The sequence below is a fragment of the Crocodylus siamensis genome, chromosome 6, assembly GCF_052110815.1.
Source record: "Crocodylus siamensis isolate JL-2025a chromosome 6, ASM5211081v1, whole genome shotgun sequence".
In the NCBI taxonomy this organism is placed as follows: Eukaryota; Metazoa; Chordata; order Crocodylia; family Crocodylidae; genus Crocodylus; species Crocodylus siamensis.
This window is the reverse complement of record NC_143400.1, coordinates 5,816,203-5,831,651: the sequence shown is the minus strand read 5'-3', so window position 1 is coordinate 5,831,651 and position 15,449 is coordinate 5,816,203. Positions and strand designations below refer to the sequence as shown.

General features: G+C 67.6%; 2 protein-coding genes across 7 annotated transcripts in view; both read left to right on the top strand.

The window, feature by feature from the left end:
- The first annotated feature begins 318 nt into the window (after positions 1-318).
- On the top strand, positions 319-6,674 carry RHEBL1 (RHEB like 1). 3 transcript variants are annotated; one of them, XM_090051833.1, is made up of 8 exons: positions 319-804; positions 1,063-1,134; positions 1,738-1,805; positions 1,959-2,041; positions 2,478-2,534; positions 2,831-2,878; positions 3,015-3,099; positions 3,508-6,674. In XM_090051833.1, exons 1-8 carry the CDS (start codon positions 507-509, stop codon positions 3,595-3,597), a joined length of 801 nt encoding a protein of 266 aa, XP_089907959.1. In that variant the 5' UTR covers positions 319-506; the 3' UTR covers positions 3,598-6,674. The 3 variants fall into 3 exon arrangements, with proteins under 3 accessions (XP_089907959.1, XP_089907958.1, XP_089907960.1); XM_090051832.1 differs by lacking the exon at positions 3,508-6,674 and having other exon boundaries at positions 3,015-3,376; XM_090051834.1 differs by lacking the exons at positions 1,063-1,134; positions 3,508-6,674 and having other exon boundaries at positions 3,015-3,376.
- A 116-nt stretch (positions 6,675-6,790) lies between these two features.
- KMT2D (lysine methyltransferase 2D) overlaps positions 6,791-15,449 on the top strand; it is a 31,934-nt gene continuing 23,275 nt past the window's right edge. For 2 of the 4 annotated variants that reach the window (XM_090055887.1, XM_090055884.1), the window contains exons 1-16: positions 6,791-6,992; positions 8,840-8,924; positions 9,293-9,419; positions 9,660-9,868; positions 10,008-10,117; positions 10,408-10,570; positions 10,836-11,001; positions 11,319-11,433; positions 11,658-11,821; positions 12,058-12,218; positions 12,427-12,585; positions 12,718-13,724; positions 14,049-14,162; positions 14,512-14,622; positions 14,707-14,811; positions 15,015-15,196. In XM_090055887.1, coding sequence (XP_089912013.1) covers positions 8,876-8,924; positions 9,293-9,419; positions 9,660-9,868; positions 10,008-10,117; positions 10,408-10,570; positions 10,836-11,001; positions 11,319-11,433; positions 11,658-11,821; positions 12,058-12,218; positions 12,427-12,585; positions 12,718-13,724; positions 14,049-14,162; positions 14,512-14,622; positions 14,707-14,811; positions 15,015-15,196 — 2,942 coding nt within the window. In that variant the 5' untranslated portion in view covers positions 6,791-6,992; positions 8,840-8,875. Of the gene's footprint in view, positions 6,993-7,340; positions 7,360-8,839; positions 8,925-9,292; positions 9,420-9,659; positions 9,869-10,007; positions 10,118-10,407; positions 10,571-10,835; positions 11,002-11,318; positions 11,434-11,657; positions 11,822-12,057; positions 12,219-12,426; positions 12,586-12,717; positions 13,725-14,048; positions 14,163-14,511; positions 14,623-14,706; positions 14,812-15,014; positions 15,197-15,449 lie in introns of those variants that run through there. The other 2 variants (XM_090055886.1, XM_090055885.1) reach the window with 2 other exon arrangements.

Sequence of the window (15,449 nt, the reverse complement as noted above, 5' to 3'; positions counted from 1 at the left end):
AGGCTCCGGCTTTGGCCCCTGCCGCACGAGACCCGGTCCCCGCCCAACCCCGGCGCGGCCCAGGGTGACCCGGGCTCCGCAACGACGGCACCGGGTGCGGGCGCTGCCGCCCGTCAGCCCTGCGGCCCTCCCCGCTCCCCAGTGCCGGCGGCCCGCGCAGCGGCTGGGCGGTGCCCTGCTCCCCACACTGCCCGGGCCCCGCGGTGGGATGGTCTTGCCCCCGGCTCGGGAAGGCGCCCGCAGCTTGGCCCTCCTTGCCCGGTGTCTCCCGCCCCTGCCCTCGGGCGGCCCGTGCCCACCCCCCGCGCTGGGCGGAGCCGGAGCTGGAGCCGGCCCGGGGGGGCTGCAGGGGCCGCCCGGCTCCGGGTCCTCGTGCGGAGGGGCGCGGAACGCCAGCGGGGCGGGCCACGCAGGACCCCCGGGCCGGGCCGGGGCCGGCTCCACGTGGCCCGTGTGTGAGTGTGTAGGACCCACGTGGCCCCGCTTCCTTCCCTCCGTTTTCATGAATGGAGCCCGCCGCCCCAGCGCGCATGCGCCGCGCTCGCCCCCCCTGCCCTCTCCTCCCTCTGCAGGCGGAGCCTCCCGGCCGGCGGCCAATGGGAGCGGCCGCCGCGCTGTGTTGTGGTCACGTGAGCCGCGGGATGTTGTGGTTGCTGCGCCGGCCCCGCCCGGGCGGGCTCTTTATCGCTCGGGTTGCCGGGCCCGCCTGCGCCGCTCTGTCCCCCCATCCCCACCGCCCCGCACGCCGGGCCATGCCGCTGGTGCGCTATAGGAAGGTGGTGATCCTGGGCTACCGCTCCGTGGGTGAGTCCCCGCGGGGCGCCCACGCGCGGCTACGGGGCGGGGAGGAGCCGGGGCTGGGCGTGTGCACACGTGTGCGCAAATCGCGGGCGGGGGGAGGAGGAGGGGGCTGCATCCCAGCAAGGGCGAGCCCCGGGCGGGTGCTGAGCCCTCCCAGCACCGATCGTGGTTCCCGCCCCGCCCGGAGCTGCTGCGGGGTCCTGGCTGGGGGTGGGGGCTTGGCTCCCAGCCGGCGCTGAGGGTCTGGGGTCTTCTCCCCAGGCAAAACCTCCCTGGCTCATCAGTTCGTGGAGGGGGAGTTCCTGGAGTGCTATGACCCCACGGTGGAAAGCAGTGAGTGCAGGCGGGGCTGGGCCTGGGGCCCATGTGCTCTCGCTGGGGGTGCTTGCGTGGGCAGCCCACCCGCCATGGCACAGTCTCTTCCCCAGCCCTCAGCCGAGAGCCTTGCCAAGGCGCCCGGGAGCTGTGGGGCTGCCGGCACTCCCCACCCTGCTCGGGCTGGGTGGGAAGGGGCCAGGCAGGCGCTGGTGGCTTTTGCGTGCGGTGTTTCCTGCCGCTGGCTTGTCGTGTTGTGACAGCTTGCCTATCCTGTCCCCACCTGCCTAGAAGCCTCTTCCTGCCTGGTGTGGGGGGTCGCAGGCCCTGTGTGCGTGGAGCATGGCATGCAGGAGGGGCTGGGGCACGTGCTCTGTGCTGCCTCTGTTGGGGGGACAGGGCCCCTCCAGCAGCAGGCAGTGCCCGCCACAGCCCTGGGGTGATGCTGCGTGCATCTCGCTCCTGCAGGGAAGGCCTCGGAGCTGGGGTCTTGCTGGGGTCCACACCCCACCCCACCCCAGCCCTGCACTTGCTTGGGGGCAGTCATGGGCATGTGGGGGTCCATGAGGGACTGGACACATGCCATGTGGGCATGCTAATGAGCATGTGTGCCTTCTGCAGCCTACAACAAAATGCTGGTGGTGGGGAAGGACGAGTTCCATCTGCAGCTGGTGGACACAGCCGGGCAGGTGAGGCCGGGGGCAGGGAGGGGCAAGGGCGCCGGGCAGCTTTCCCGTGCCCGCGGTTTGGAAGGCTGGCCTTGGCCCCGCGCGTGGAGAGGGCCCAAGGGAGGGCAGGGCGTGGAGCAGCCTGGTCTGCACCTGACTCTGCTGTCCTGCCAGGATGAGTACACCATCCTGCCTCACTCCTTTGTCATCGGCATCCACGGCTACGTGCTGGTGTATTCGGTCACCTCACTCCGCAGGTCAGTGGGTGCGTGGGGGGGATACTGCCGGGTCTGCCCTTCTGCCTGCCCCTCCTTTGACCCTGGGCTGCAGACGCGAGCTGTGAGTGCCACCACCCAGACCTGGCAGCTGTCCAGCAGCGGGGCTCCATGAACCTGACCCGGGTCTTTCCCCATCTCCACTGCCCTGAGAGTGGCTCCGGCTGGTCCCTCCAGCTGTCCCCCCCAGTGCTGGCTCTGAGAACTGCGTGTCCCAGCACGAGCTGCCAGCGGCCTTGGGGCAGGGGCTGTACCAGCTCTGCAGCATTGTCGGGGCAGGGGGGGGGAGGCAGCCAGGCCTGGTGAGTGGCAGGGAGAGAAAAGCGTCTGACTCGCCGAGCGGAGCAGGGTCCTTGTGGGTGCCCGGTGTCACAGGCCCTGTCCTGGGCACAGTAACCCCTTGCCCGTCCCTCTGCAGCTTCCAGGTGGTGAAGACGCTGCACAACAAGCTGTATGAGAGCCGGGGCAAGACGCGGTACGTGGCCCCTCCTGCACCTGTCATGGCTCCTGGCCAGAGGGGATGTTGGCGTGGCAGGGAGGGTGCTGGTGCTGCCTGTCACTGGATCCAGGGCACAATGCGGGCTGTGCTCTGGCCTGGTTCCTGGGGGCAGTCCTAGAGTACCCCACAACAGTGCGGCCCACCGGAGCCCCTTGCTGCCAGCTCAGCACTTCACTGGCAGAGCTGGGTGGGTGCAGCCAGTGCCACCCCGTGGGCTCCCAGTGTGGGCTGGGCTGCCCGAGACGCTCTGCTGACAGTCTCCTCCTCTGCAGCATGCCCGTGGTGCTGGTTGGGAACAAGGCAGACTTGTCCCTGGAGAGGTAAGGAGCAATACTCGCATCCTGCCGGCCCTGGGTCTTGTTGATTTTTCCCTGCCGGGGCTCAGGCTGGTACCCAGGGTGGGGGGGCTGCTCCCCTCACCAGCCCTTTGCCTTGCTCCCTGTTGCGTGTCCTCAGCCGGGAAGTGAAGACGGATGAGGGCAAGAAGCTAGCGGATTCCTGGGGCGCCATCTTCTTGGAGTCATCTGCTAAGGAGAACCAGGTCTGGCACACGGCAGCTGTGGCTGGGGCAGAGGGAGCCTGGAGCACGTCCTTCGACTGGGCTTCGAAGCCCACATGTGGGGCAGCTACAGACCCTGAGATGCTGTGGGGGGGAAGGGAGGAGTGTGGAGAAGCTTGTGTGCTGTGAGGACTCTGCAGAGCGAGGGTCCTTGGACTTGTTCCAGCGCTGCCTGCAGCCCTTGCAGGGCTGGGGCCGTCGTCCCAGGCATGGGCTGCTGGCACTAGGCAGCTGCCTGGTGCTGCGAGGCCTCTGGGCCCTGCCACCCAGCACCCTGGGCAGGAAGAGCCCTGCCATGTGATGGGCAGGACAGGGGGTCCCTCTGGCCCTCACCAGTTCATACAGCAAGACCCCCTTGTGCCCTGCAATGTGTCTGCCCTCCACCCCCAGGTGACGCAGGGCATCTTCACCAAGATCATCGAGGAGATTGACCGGGTGGACAACTCCTACGGCGAGGAGCGCAACTGTCACCTGATGTGAGCCCCTTGCCCCTGCTGCCAGGGGTGCATGCTGCTGCCCCTGCCCAAGATTTCCTTCTGCCCTGGGGGAGAAGAGCCATGGGCCGGTACTGCCGGCCTGGAGGAGCTACGGGTATCCGCACGCACTGTACCTCACTGGACGGCCCCCGCCCCGGGTGGCCGTTTTGCACATGGCTGTTGGCAGCAACGATGGGCCCCCAGTTCATGCCATGGGGCCTTGCTGCTGGGTCTATTTAAGTTGGGTTTGGTTTGGGGGTCTCTATTTATAGCGGGTGTCTGACCACGCACATGTGTGAGCATGCAGTCTGGTCACAGTTCCCTGCTCCCCCGACTCGCCCTTGGTGGCCTTAATTCTCCTGACATGAATCAACTTGAAGCTCGGGCTGTGCCGGGGGCCAGGCTGTTTGGGCCGTGTCTTGTGAGAGGGTGGCGCTGTCGTGGGAGCCGGGGACGGCTCAATGGGACTGATTAAAGTTTGTTTTGTAAGCAAACCGTGCACCCTCTGCCCAGTCTGTGGGCCGGACCTGGAGGAAGAGGTCAGGGCAGTGCGGCTGTGGGCATTGCCCCCTGTGGGTGCCAGTGCTGAGTTAAACGCCCTGGGGCTGGGGGAGGAAGATTGCATGGGTCCTGGGCCCACCTGTTGCAGGGACGACCCACGTGGAAGGAGCCTCGCTGCCTGGATGTCATCACTGGGGGGCAAGGGTGACGTGGGCAGGGGCTCCCTCGCACGCCAGCGAGCTGGTCCTCATCTGCTGCTTCAGAGATGAGTTGTTCAGGCTCCCAAATGCGCTAGGAAGGGACCCCAGGAGCCCTGGCTCCCCGAGCTCGTCTCTAGAGCTGGGTGCAGAACCCCGGCATCCTGGCCGCATTCCTGTGCTGTGGGGGTGCTCCTGTCCATGGGTGCCAGCCAGGGCTACCAGCTGGCATAGTTGACTGGGGATGCCTGGGTCCCAGTGCTAGATGAGAGGCCAATTACTCCTAATCACCTCAATTATATCGTTAGCAAAGAGGCAGTAACATTGAGACGCTGCCATCCAAGGTGCTGGCATGGAGTGAATGCAAATAGATGGGCTCTTGGGGCTGGGGGAGGGGACCTGGCAGCTGGCACCAGGCAGAGCCCTGCTGTGCCCTTGCAGCAGCTGGTCTGCCCCTTGCAGGTGAAGGGCTTGGGCCTCCTGCCCTGACCCCAGAGCTCCACCCCAGCACTAGCTGCAGCCTCACAAGACCCAGGTCCCGGGGGTGCTGCCCTCCAGTGGCTGAACTGGGGAGGGCAGGGATGCAGGGTGGGGGTGGTCCTGTGCTGAGTGACACAGCCCTGGCCCCAAGGGGCCCATGGGTGCAGGGGTCTGGGTAACTCCCCCCACTGTGGGCAAAGGAAAGGCCTTGCTTCTGTGATGGTGATGTTAGGCCTGGCCTGGGGCAGTCAAGGGCTCCGTCATCTGTGTGCAAATGAACAAACGGGGAGCCAGGGGGATGCAGAGAGCCTCAGCCCCTGGGCCTTGCAGAAGGGGACTGGCCCACAAGCCCCCCTGAGCTGCTGTGGGGGGAGCCGGAGTGGACCTGTGCCTGGGCTGCAGCAGGCAGGTCACCCCTGGTGCATGGTCCTAAGTCCTGGAAGAGAAACTGTGGCACCAAGGGGTGGAAGAATCCACCAGGGGCCACGGGCTGAGCTGAGGGCAGCAGGCAACAGTGCTACAGGCCCTGCACCGAGGGGCTGGGAGAGGGACAGACCCACTGCCTGGTAGTGGGGCTGCAGCTGCCACCAGCACCAGTTCCCTTTGGGTCAGGGCCTGGCTGGCAGCCTGCCCGGCACCGCCATCCCAGGCCCAGCGCAGCGCACGTGGCAGATGGAGGCTCCACTAATCCCCCCGCAGAACCCAGGAGAGCCAAGGGCGAGGGAAGTGCTAAGCCGGGGGCTGTCCCTGCGTCCAGCCTTGCCTTTCCCAGCATCCTTCTGCCCTCCCTGGGGTCTGCAGCCGTGACGGCCTGTCTGCCTGTGCCCCCCCAGGCTCCAAGCACGGCGGGTGTGTGTGTGTGGGGGGGGGGGGCTGCATTCGGCTTTCACTCGGGTCTCCCATTCAGGGCTGTGGAGGGAGCTGTGAAAACAGGGCTGGGGCAGTGGTCCTGCCTGAGTTTGCAGAGAGCCTGCACCCGGAGCCGTGGGCACAGGTACGAGCCTGCATTGTGCCAGGCAGGCAGAGGGACCCTGCAAGAGGGAAGGGAGGTCAGAGGGGTGCCCTGTCTGGGTGCCCATGCTGCAGCAGGGGCACGGCGCTGGCGTCATGGACCCGCCACCTTGCTTCGGTCCAAGGAGGAACCATGTGGGGGCCCCAGCCAAGCACCCGAGATCCCAAACCCAGAGCCAGCTCGATCCTAGTTGGAGCGGTGGGCCAGCCGAGGCGTTGGGGCATGCAGGGCCTGGCTGTGGGGGTGTGCGTGCTGCGGGCGCTTCCCTGGTGGAAATGCGTGAGTGGCCGAGGGGATTTAGGAGCCCGGCCCCTGCTGTTTGCAGCCATGTGCCCGGGGGGTCCCGCCAGCTCTGGGGCAGGAAGGGCTGGGGGAGAGACCCCCGAGCAGAGCCCGAGCATGGCAGAGAGGGGAGCTCCCAGGTGCTGGTTGGTGCCTCCTGGCAGCGGGGGCACTGGGGCTGGGGCGGGCACAAGCCTGGGGGGCTGCAGCTGGCAGAAGCAGGGGCAGGGCCAGGGATTTAGGCCCCCGCGGGCTTTACTGGTGCCCTCCCCCCACGGTGGAGGGGAGCAGATCAGCTCATCCACGCAGCTTAGACCCTGTCCTGCTCCCAGCAAGCCGAAGCCCCCTCGCTGCTCTGCCCCCGGGGAGTTGCAGCGGCGGGGGTGGGGTGCAAGCAGGCCTCTCCCATAGCAATACAGACACTCCCCAAGGTGACTCCCCCAGCCCCATTTGACCGAAGGGGAGGCTGAGTGGGTGGCGGAGAGCAGGCCGGGAAGCGGGGTGGGGGTCACCTGCCTCCCCCCGCCAGCAATACGGACCCTCCCGAAAGCGGCTCCCGCGGCCCCATTTGACAGCAGGGGAAACTGAGGCTCCGGCGGCGGCCCGGCAGCGCGGGGGTTAAGCGGCGCGGAGGGATCCCGCGGAGCGTGCGCTGCGGCGGCGCTGCCGTCACATCCCCTCCCCTCCCTCCGCCGCCGCGGCCGCTCGCGGGGCCGCTGCGCCGCGTGTCCCTCCGCCCGCGCGCCGCCCCCCTGCCCCCCGCCCCCCGCCAAGTAGCGCCGCCGCGCCTCGCCCCCCCCCGCCGCGCCATGGCCGCCGCCGCCGCCCCGTGACCCCCGGCCCGGCCCGGCGCCGCCCGCGGGCCCCGCGGACTCCTTTCGGCCCCGAAAATGGCTGCGGCCTCCGGCAGCGCGGGGCCGTGACGGGGTAAGGCCGGGCCGGGCCGGGCCGGGGGGGGCGCGCGCGGGGGGCGGGAGGGGGCAGCGGCGCGACCCCCCCTCATCCCGCCCCCCATCCCGGCCCCCCCCCGCCGGCCCGGTCCGGGGCCCCGCGCGCCTCCATTTCCGCTCCGGTTCCGCTCCGGATTGGGGAGGGGTGTGGGGTGCCCCCGTGTCCTCCCCTTAACCCCCCCCTGCGATTCCCCCCCCCCACGCGGTGCTGCTTGGGCTCCATTTCCGCTTCGTTTTCACTCCGGTTCCGTTCTGGATTGGGGGGGGTGTAGAGAAGCGGGTGCCTCGCTGCCTCTTCCCCGCCCCCCCCCGGCATTTCCGCTCCGGTTCGGCTCCGCATTGGGGTGTGTGCACGGAGCCGCCTTTGTGCGGGGGGGGGGGGCGCGGGCGTGGCGGGGGGGGCAGGAGTGACTCCGGAGTGGTGGGGGGGCGCGCTCCGTGGCTTCCGGGCCACTCCGTTCACATGGGCCTGATGCGGAGCCGCGGCCGGGGGGGCGGGGGGCTGCACCGCTGGGCCCACCTGTTGCCGATGCGGACGCGCCCCCGGGGGCAGCGCGGGGGATTGGGACCCCCAGGGCCCGGCCGTGACCCCTGCCCCAGGGCCTGTGGCTTCCCTGGGGGGACCCTGGGATCCGCTCTCGGGCGGGGGCGTGTTGCGGGGGGTGGCCAGGCGGGAGGGTGCAGCCCCGCCCCCCCAACGTCCCCCAAACACGGGGGTAAGCCCCTGCCCTGCCCCACCCAGGGGTCGTTATCCCCAGAGCAGGGCCCCGCTCGCCCGGGGGGTCTTCTGGCATCCTGGCCCCCAGTCCAGGGCCTGGGGGACGTGCTGAGCCCTGTGGCCCCGGCAGCTGGGAGTTGGTGCCTGCACCCTGAGCCCCCCGGGCGGCCAGTGCACGCGTGGCGGGGCCTGGCTCTGTCCCGGTCCCTCTGAGGCCCCTTCTGCACCACCACGAGGTGCCTGCAAGAATGTTCCACCCCAGACGCAGCCGCGTTCCCCTCTGGGAGCCAGGGGTAGGACCCAGGCGTCCTGGCTCTTCTCCCAGGGCCGGGCTCTTCCCCAGGTCCCAGTTCCCCTCCGTGCTGACCGCTAGCCCCTGGGGCTGCCCTGCTGCTTCCTAGGCAGGCTCCTCCCTCTGCCTGAGCCAGCCAGCTTGTGGGGTGCCCTGCACCTCCCCCCGGGCTTTAATTGAGGTCAGGCCTTGCACGCGCCAGCGGCCCCGTGCGGCGGCGCCTGCTGGGAGAAGCTGCCCCAGATACGCAGCATCCAGGGGATCCAGCGTGTGCTGTGCCCGGGGCACGGCCTTGTAGCCGGTAGGGGTAGGGCTCGGGTGCACAGGTGTGTCTCCTGCATGGCTGGCGCCCAGGCCCTGACCGGGGTTTCTTCCCCGGGTGCTTGCAGCCATGACCAGGGCAGCCCCTTGCTGCAGTGGAGCAGAGAGGGACACGCGCCAGGGAGCTCGCTCCTGCCTGGGGCGGTGGGTTTGGGCCGTGCCTGGTGTGAGAGGGCCTGGGGTTGTTTCCACACAACCCTTGGGCAGTCCCATGGGGGATCTGTGGGGCAGGGGTGCTGCGGACCAGTTGGGTGTGTGGCCGGCTGGGGCCTGTGGTAGTTGGTGCAAGAAGCTGACTCTCCTTTGCCAGGGTTTGGACTGAGGCCCTTCCAACTCACTTGCTTTGGGGCCCCTTGAGTGGTAGGAACCACTTGAGTCGCCCAGAGGTGGATGCCCCGTGACCCCTGTGATCTGTGCCAGGGGCTGGGAGCGGTGGCATCAGAGCCCTGGGACCATGGTGGAGCTAACGTGTCCCCCCCCTCCCCTCCCCCAGCTGCAGGCCTCTCTGTGAGGGACAGCAGGTGGCGGGATGGATGAGCAGAAGCCGCCCAGTGAGGACAAAGACTCTGAGGCGCCAGGTGAGGGGCCGGGAGATGCCCGGGGCTCCTGGGCTGGGCAGGGACCATGAGTGTCAGAGATGCCAGGGGATGGAGCCAGTATGTTTGACGGTCACAATGCTGGGTTTGGTTCCTGTGATCTGGGACCAGTTGCACCAGTGCAGCCTGGTGTGCATGCTGAAGGGGTGGGGAGAGAGTGTCCTGGTGCACCAGGGTTTCATCCCAGTCCCAAGACTAGTCCAGGCCCTGGTTGGAGTGGATGCGGCTAGCGTGACCCACCTGGAGGTCCAGGGGACTCCAAGGAGCCTTCGGGGACCAGCCCTGATGCCCAGTGGCTTCCACTGGCTCTGAGCCACGGGTGGGTCCTGACGGTGGGTCCCTCCTGGCAGCCGACGGAGCCGCGTCCTCAGAGGAGCAGGGCAGTGTGGAGGGAGATCCGCTGAAGCCCCCGGAAGTGGTGCCTGCTGCACGGGAGCCAGGCAGCACTGAGACAAAGCCGCCCCCGCAGCCCTGCAGGTGAGAGCGGGCGAGGACGGCCTGGGGGGAGCGGGTCCCTGCCGTTTGGCTAGGATCTGTGGGATCCGTGGGCAGCTGGGAGAGGAGATGGGACACCCCTGGGCTGAGCCTTAGCATTATGGGGGCCTGGCGGGGTGCACCCAGCTCTGGGGATGACAGCTTTGTGCAGGTAAGGGGTAGCTGGGCTTCTGACCACAGCATCAGGGCTGAGCCTGGATGTCTTCTGTGTCTCTTCCCCAGCAGCCTGCCTTGGCGCTGCGCCCTCTGCAACTGTGGGGACTGGAGCCGGCTGGGGCAGAGGGAGCTCCGGCGCTTCGAGCCAGGGCCCACCTGGACGGAGCAGCCACAGGGGCAGGAGGGCCCTGGCGAGGTCCCAGCCGCTGAGGATGACCTGTCCCAGATCGGCTTCACAGAAGGGGTGACGCTGAGACAGATCTCGGAGCCGACGGGTGAGCAGTGGGGGGCAAGCCTCTCTCCCCTGCCAGTGATCCTCAGCCCCCTGCTCTCCATCCTTGTTCTCTGGCCCCTGGAGGTCCAGAAGTCCCTCTCTGGGTTCCAGGAGGCTAATGCTTTCTTCCCTGGTGCCAGGGCACTGCTGGGTTCACCACTGGTGTGCAGCCTGGTCGGTGGGGGTGCAGCGGCAAGACGGAGCAGGGCTGAATGATGTGGACAAAGCTGTTTTCTCAGGGATCTCACAGGTGAGCGGGGTGTGGCTAGGCAGAGCTGCCTTGGAGGGTGGTACATGTCCAGTGTGGCAGGAGAGGAGGGGGATCTTTCCTGACGCCTCTCTCACTCTGAGAGCCCCCACGATGGGCGCAGCGCTCTGGGGCTGAGATCAGGCCGTATCTCTGGCCAGGCAGTGTCCTGCAGCCATTGTCCCACTGCAGAAGTGGCTGCATTTCAGGACCCGTGGGGGTCGTTTCCTGGCAGGCAGTCGGGGGCCCATCCATCTGTCCCTGACCTGGCCTGGCTTCCCGGCTGCTTGCAGAAATGTGAACGCTGTCAGAGGATGGGTGCTACCCTTCAGTGCCACTCGGAGGGCTGTCTGCGGCGCTACCACTTTCCCTGTGCGGCTGCCAGCGGCTCTTTCCAGTCTATGAAGACCCTCCGGCTCCTGTGCCCAGAACACCTAGCCGAGGCAGCGCAGATGGGTGAGTGCTGCTGGGATAATGGGCAGGGCGGGTTGAGTGGTTTCTGTGGGGTGCTGGGGGCCCGGACTCCTTGGTTCTGTTCCTAGCAGTCTGGGATGCAAGCATGCAGCTGGAGGGTAGGGGAGTACTGGGGGAAGGGCCTGCAGTAGGTGCTGCCAGGCCTCTGGGTGGGTGTCTGCATCTGTGGGGCCAGGTGGAGAGTGAGCATGAGGCCAGGGGTGCCTCTTGAGGGTCTGGTGGGGTCACAGCTGCCTCTCCCCTCCAGAGGACTCGCGATGCGTGGTGTGCGATGGGCCAGGCGAGCTGCGCGACCTGCTGTTTTGCACCAGCTGTGGGCTGCACTACCACGGCGCCTGCCTGGAGATCACTGTCACGCCCCGCAAGCGCGCTGGCTGGCAGTGCCCCGAGTGTAAAGTTTGCCAAACCTGCAGGTAGGTGGTGGACCCCCACTGTGGGCCTGGGGACGGCCCAGGCTGCGCTGCCTCTTGACGGGGTGTGGGGCTGGGAGGCAGGATTCCTGGGTTAGTCTTGCAGCTGCGGAAGCAAAGCCAGGATAGTTATGGTTGGGGAAGGGAGATGGGGTGGAAGCGAACTCCTGGGTTCACTTCTGGTGGTGCCCAGTGTGGCTGTGTGAGCATGGACCAGTACCTTTGGACATCTCGCATCCCATTGGGACATGGGGCTCCCCTGGGGGGCTGGAGCTGCCCGGCGGCCAGGTCCAGCCCTGATAGCAACGCCCGTCCCACAGGCAGCCCGGCGAAGACTCCATGATGCTGGTGTGCGAGGCCTGCGACAAGGGCTACCACACCTTCTGCATGAAGCCTGCCATCGAGAGCCTCCCAACCGACTCCTGGAAATGCAAGGTGAGCCCCGGGGAGGTGGGTGTGCGGGGGGTGCCCCTGCTACCAGATGCCAGCTGCTTGCCTGGAGCCCAGGACCCTGGAGAGGAAAGGCTCTGTGCCCTGCTCCCAAGCCTTCCTGGCACTGCAGGGTGGGATTGGAGCCAGCCCCATTGGAGGGGAAGAGCCCCATGCCCCTTCCCCCCCGGCAGATGGCTGCTCTGAGCATGTCCGTCTCTCGCATGCAGAACTGCCGGGTGTGCTCAGACTGCGGGCAGCGGCCAGCAGCTCTCGACCCTGGGTGCCAGTGGTACGAGAACTACTCGGTGTGTGAGGGGTGCCAAGAGCAGCGGCGCCGCAGCACGGAGGGCAGCCAGGCGGGTGAAGCCGAAGCCCCACCATGCGACCAGCAGTGAGTACTTAAGTGGGGGGGGGGGCCTCTGCTGTGTCTTGGGACTGCTGATGCTGGTGGGACTCAGCCCATGGGGAACAGGGTTTGGGGGGCCACCAGACTACAACTTGAAGCACAGAGAGGGGGGCAGATAACTGGTTGCTGCCCCCCCCAGGCCGCGGAGGGTGGGGGGCGTGAGGGTCGGTGACAGGTATTCTGGAATGCTACTCACCACCTGCACTGCCTTGTCCCTCCAGCTCACCGCTGCCCATGGCGTGCATCGACTCGGCGGCCCCCCCCGCACCCCCGTCCCCAGCGGGGCACGACCCACCTGTGCCCTCACCCCTGCCGCAGGCCAGGAGCCCTGCAGCAGAACCCCAGGACAAGCTGCCGGCTGCAGACGAAGCCAAGCCGCTCGGTGAGCAGGGACCCGGGGTAGGGTCAGGGGTCAGGCCTGGGCACCAGGGTGAGCACCCCTGCCCTGGTGGTGTGAGGGGAGCCTGGCAGAGCACTAGGGGTGCTGTGGGTCCTGCAGTTGGCAAGCAACCTGGGCCCTGCTGGTGGGACCTAGTGCTTGGGGCTTGCGGGGGGTTTACCCCAATGACCCTCCCTGACCCTAACCTTAGGCCCAGAGCCAGACCCAGACTCAAAGGCAGAAGAACCTGAGGAGCCCCCAGCCCTGGCCCCAGAGGCTCCCGCCAAGGAGGAGGTGATGGAGGTGGAGGTGGAGCTGGAACCACTGCCCCCCACCGTGACCCCGGCGCCCTCGCCCCCAGCACCCCCAGGTGAGGGGCAGGCCCACCAGGGGAGGGGGCCTATACACCAGGCTGCTCCAGGGCATGCTGGGAGCTGTGCTTTGAGTGGGGTTTGTGTGGTGCCCCCCCCCCAATCACTGTTCCTGTCTCCTTCCCCGCCAGACCTCGCTGCCGTGTCACCTGCTCACCCTGAGGAGCTGCCTCCAGATGCCAAAGAGGATGTGGCCCCCGAGCTGCCAGTGGAGCCCCACACCCCTGCCCCCACCCCCGCCTCCCCTGCCCCCGGGCTGGAGCCTGCGGGCAGCCCTTGCATCTCTATGGACGTGGAGCCTCCTGCCGCCTCCCCTGCCCCACCGCCCTCACCACCTACTGCTGAGCCACCCTCCGTGGCGCCCCTGCTGGGCTCCCCTGCCCCCCAACTGGCCCATGAGGGAGCCCAGCAGGGCAGTGAGGAGGAGGAGATGGAGACGACCCCGGAGGCCAGGGCGCTGGCCAGCCCCTCGGGGGACGGAGCTCAGCCTAGCCCAGCCCCGGTGCTGGGGCCCTTCCCAGGCCTGGCAGAGGAAGAGGAGGATGAGGAAGGGGAGGCGCCAAGGCTGGAGCGGGAAGGGGCCAGCGGGCGCTGCTCACCCCAGCTGAGCGAGGAGGATGGGCTGGAGGAGCTGCGTGGCGTGGGGGACCCGGAGTCCAGCCAGACCCCTGTCAGCTTTGCCAGTGAGCCTAAGGGCTCACCCCTGCTGCTGGAGCCTGAGGAGCTGGGTCCAACCACCCCCATGGAGGTGTGCGGAGCAGGCACGAAGCTGCTGGGCCGCGGTGAGGAGGGTGGCCCCGAGCCTCCGGCCCTGCAGCCCCGGCCGGCCCTCATCAAGTCGGACATTGTCAATGAGATTTCCAACCTGAGCCAGGGCGACACCAGCAGCAGCTTCCCCGGGTCAGAGCCCCTGCTGGGCTCACCTGACCCTGAGGGCGGGGGTTCACTCTCCATGGAGCTGGGCATGACGTCCACCGATATCAGCCTGCAGAAGGACGATGCTGCTCTGCTACCCCTTGGCACCGACTCACTGCCTGAGACAGACGACTCACTGCTTTTTGAGCCAACTTCTGGGGCCAAGGGTGAAGGCGAGAAGGGCCGGCGGCGCAGCTCGCCTGGGAGGTCCAGAATCAAGCAGGTGAGTGGGGAAGGGGACATCTGGGGGCTCATACCTCCACCTCCAGCCTGGTTGGTGTCCACATGCTGGCCTGCTGGGTCCCAGTCCAGATCAGACTCTTTCTGCCCTATTGTGCTGACACTGCCAGCTGGGGCATCATCCGGGGGAGGCTGGGCTCCCTGCACCCCCAGAGCCAAGTACCCTGTCTGTTTCCTGACATGGGCCAGGATGCAGGTTTGGGGCCCCCTTTGCTCCGGGCGCCCGAGGAGCTGCATCTCATGGCACTGGGACCTGGCTGGGAGTTGACCCTGTGTAACTGCACCCCCATCCTCCCCTGGGCCCTAGGGTCGCAGCAGCAGTTTCCCCGGGAGGAGGCGCCCCCGCGGTGGGTCCCATGGGGGCCGTGGTCGTGGTCGTGCCCGGCTGAAGTCGACCACTTCGTCCATCGAGACCCTTGCGGTAAGCCTGGGCGCCTTGTCCTGGGCTAGGGTGTTGCTAGTCGGCTGAGATCCTGCCTCCACCCCGATACCTCCAGCCAGAGCCTGGGGGCGGGTGGGATGTGCCCCCAGTGCAGTGCTTTGTGGGAAGCCAGGCCTGTCTCTTCAGGTATCAAAGAATCTCTTGCCTGTGTGTCAGGCCGAGGTGCTCCCTCTGTCCTAGCGTCTGCCTGACTTGGGGGAGAGGAGCCCAGGTGCTCGTCCAGCTTGTGCCCGGGTGTCGGAGCTGAGGGCACCTGGCTCTCCTGGTTATGGTGGGTAGGGTGCCTTGGCCTTGTCTTGCTTATGCTGCCCCTGTCCCTTGTGTCCAGCTGGCAGACGTGGACAGCTCCCCCAGCAAGGAGGACGATGAGGAGGACGAGGACACCATGCAGAACACCGTTGTGCTCTTCTCCAACACGGACAAGTTCGTTCTCATGCAGGTGAGGGTAGGGCTGGGCCAGGTGCTGTCTTGGGGGGTTGCTACAGCTCTGCCCCACCTCCCTGACAACTCCCTCCTCCCGCAGGACATGTGCGTGGTGTGCGGCAGCTTTGGGCGTGGGGCTGAGGGGCACTTGCTGGCCTGTTCTCAGTGCTCCCAGTGCTACCATCCCTACTGTGTCAACAGCAAGGTAAGGTGGCCCCGGAGGTAGTGGGCAGCTGGACCCTAGGTCAGGTGCCCTGCTTCTTGGTGTCAGGGGGAGAGGATTGCACCACCACGCCCTTCCTGCCCCCAGTGGGCCTCTCCGGAGCCCAGGCCTGCAGAGCAGGCAGCAGCCTGGGCCTCCCACCCTGCCGGGGCCATCTCACGAGCATTGCCCTGCCCTGCCCCCAGATCACCAAAGTGATGCTGCTGAAGGGTTGGCGTTGCGTCGAGTGTATTGTGTGTGAGGTCTGTGGCAAGGCCTCAGACCCTTCACGCCTGCTGCTGTGCGACGACTGTGACGTCAGCTACCACACTTACTGCCTGGACCCGCCGCTGCAGACCGTGCCTAAGGGCGGCTGGAAGTGCAAGTGGTGAGCCACTGCCCCACCCTGTGGGGCTGGGCTGGGCCCTAGCAGCACTGCTACCCTGGTCCCCCCCCTACCTTGGGTACCTGCAGACTTGCTGAGAGGGCAGTGGTGAGGCCAGGGGAGCTGGGTCTCTGGCACGTGGCGCTGTGGGAGCTGCCTGCAGGCTGAGGGCCAAGACACGGCTGCCAGCTTGCAGGGGTGGGGTGCAGGGCATGGTGGACCGAGAGGGGCTGCGGTGAGAAATCGGCGCTGACCC

Coding starts and splice junctions, on each gene's coding strand:
- RHEBL1 (XM_090051832.1), top strand. CDS start 507: ATGGAGCCCGCCGCCCCAGCGCGCATGCGCCGCGCTCGCCCCCCCTGC. Junction 805..1,062: donor CCTGGGCTACCGCTCCGTGG/GTGAGTCCCCGC, acceptor TCTTCTCCCCAG/GCAAAACCTCCCTGGCTCAT. Junction 2,879..3,014: donor GCAGACTTGTCCCTGGAGAG/GTAAGGAGCAAT, acceptor GCGTGTCCTCAG/CCGGGAAGTGAAGACGGATG.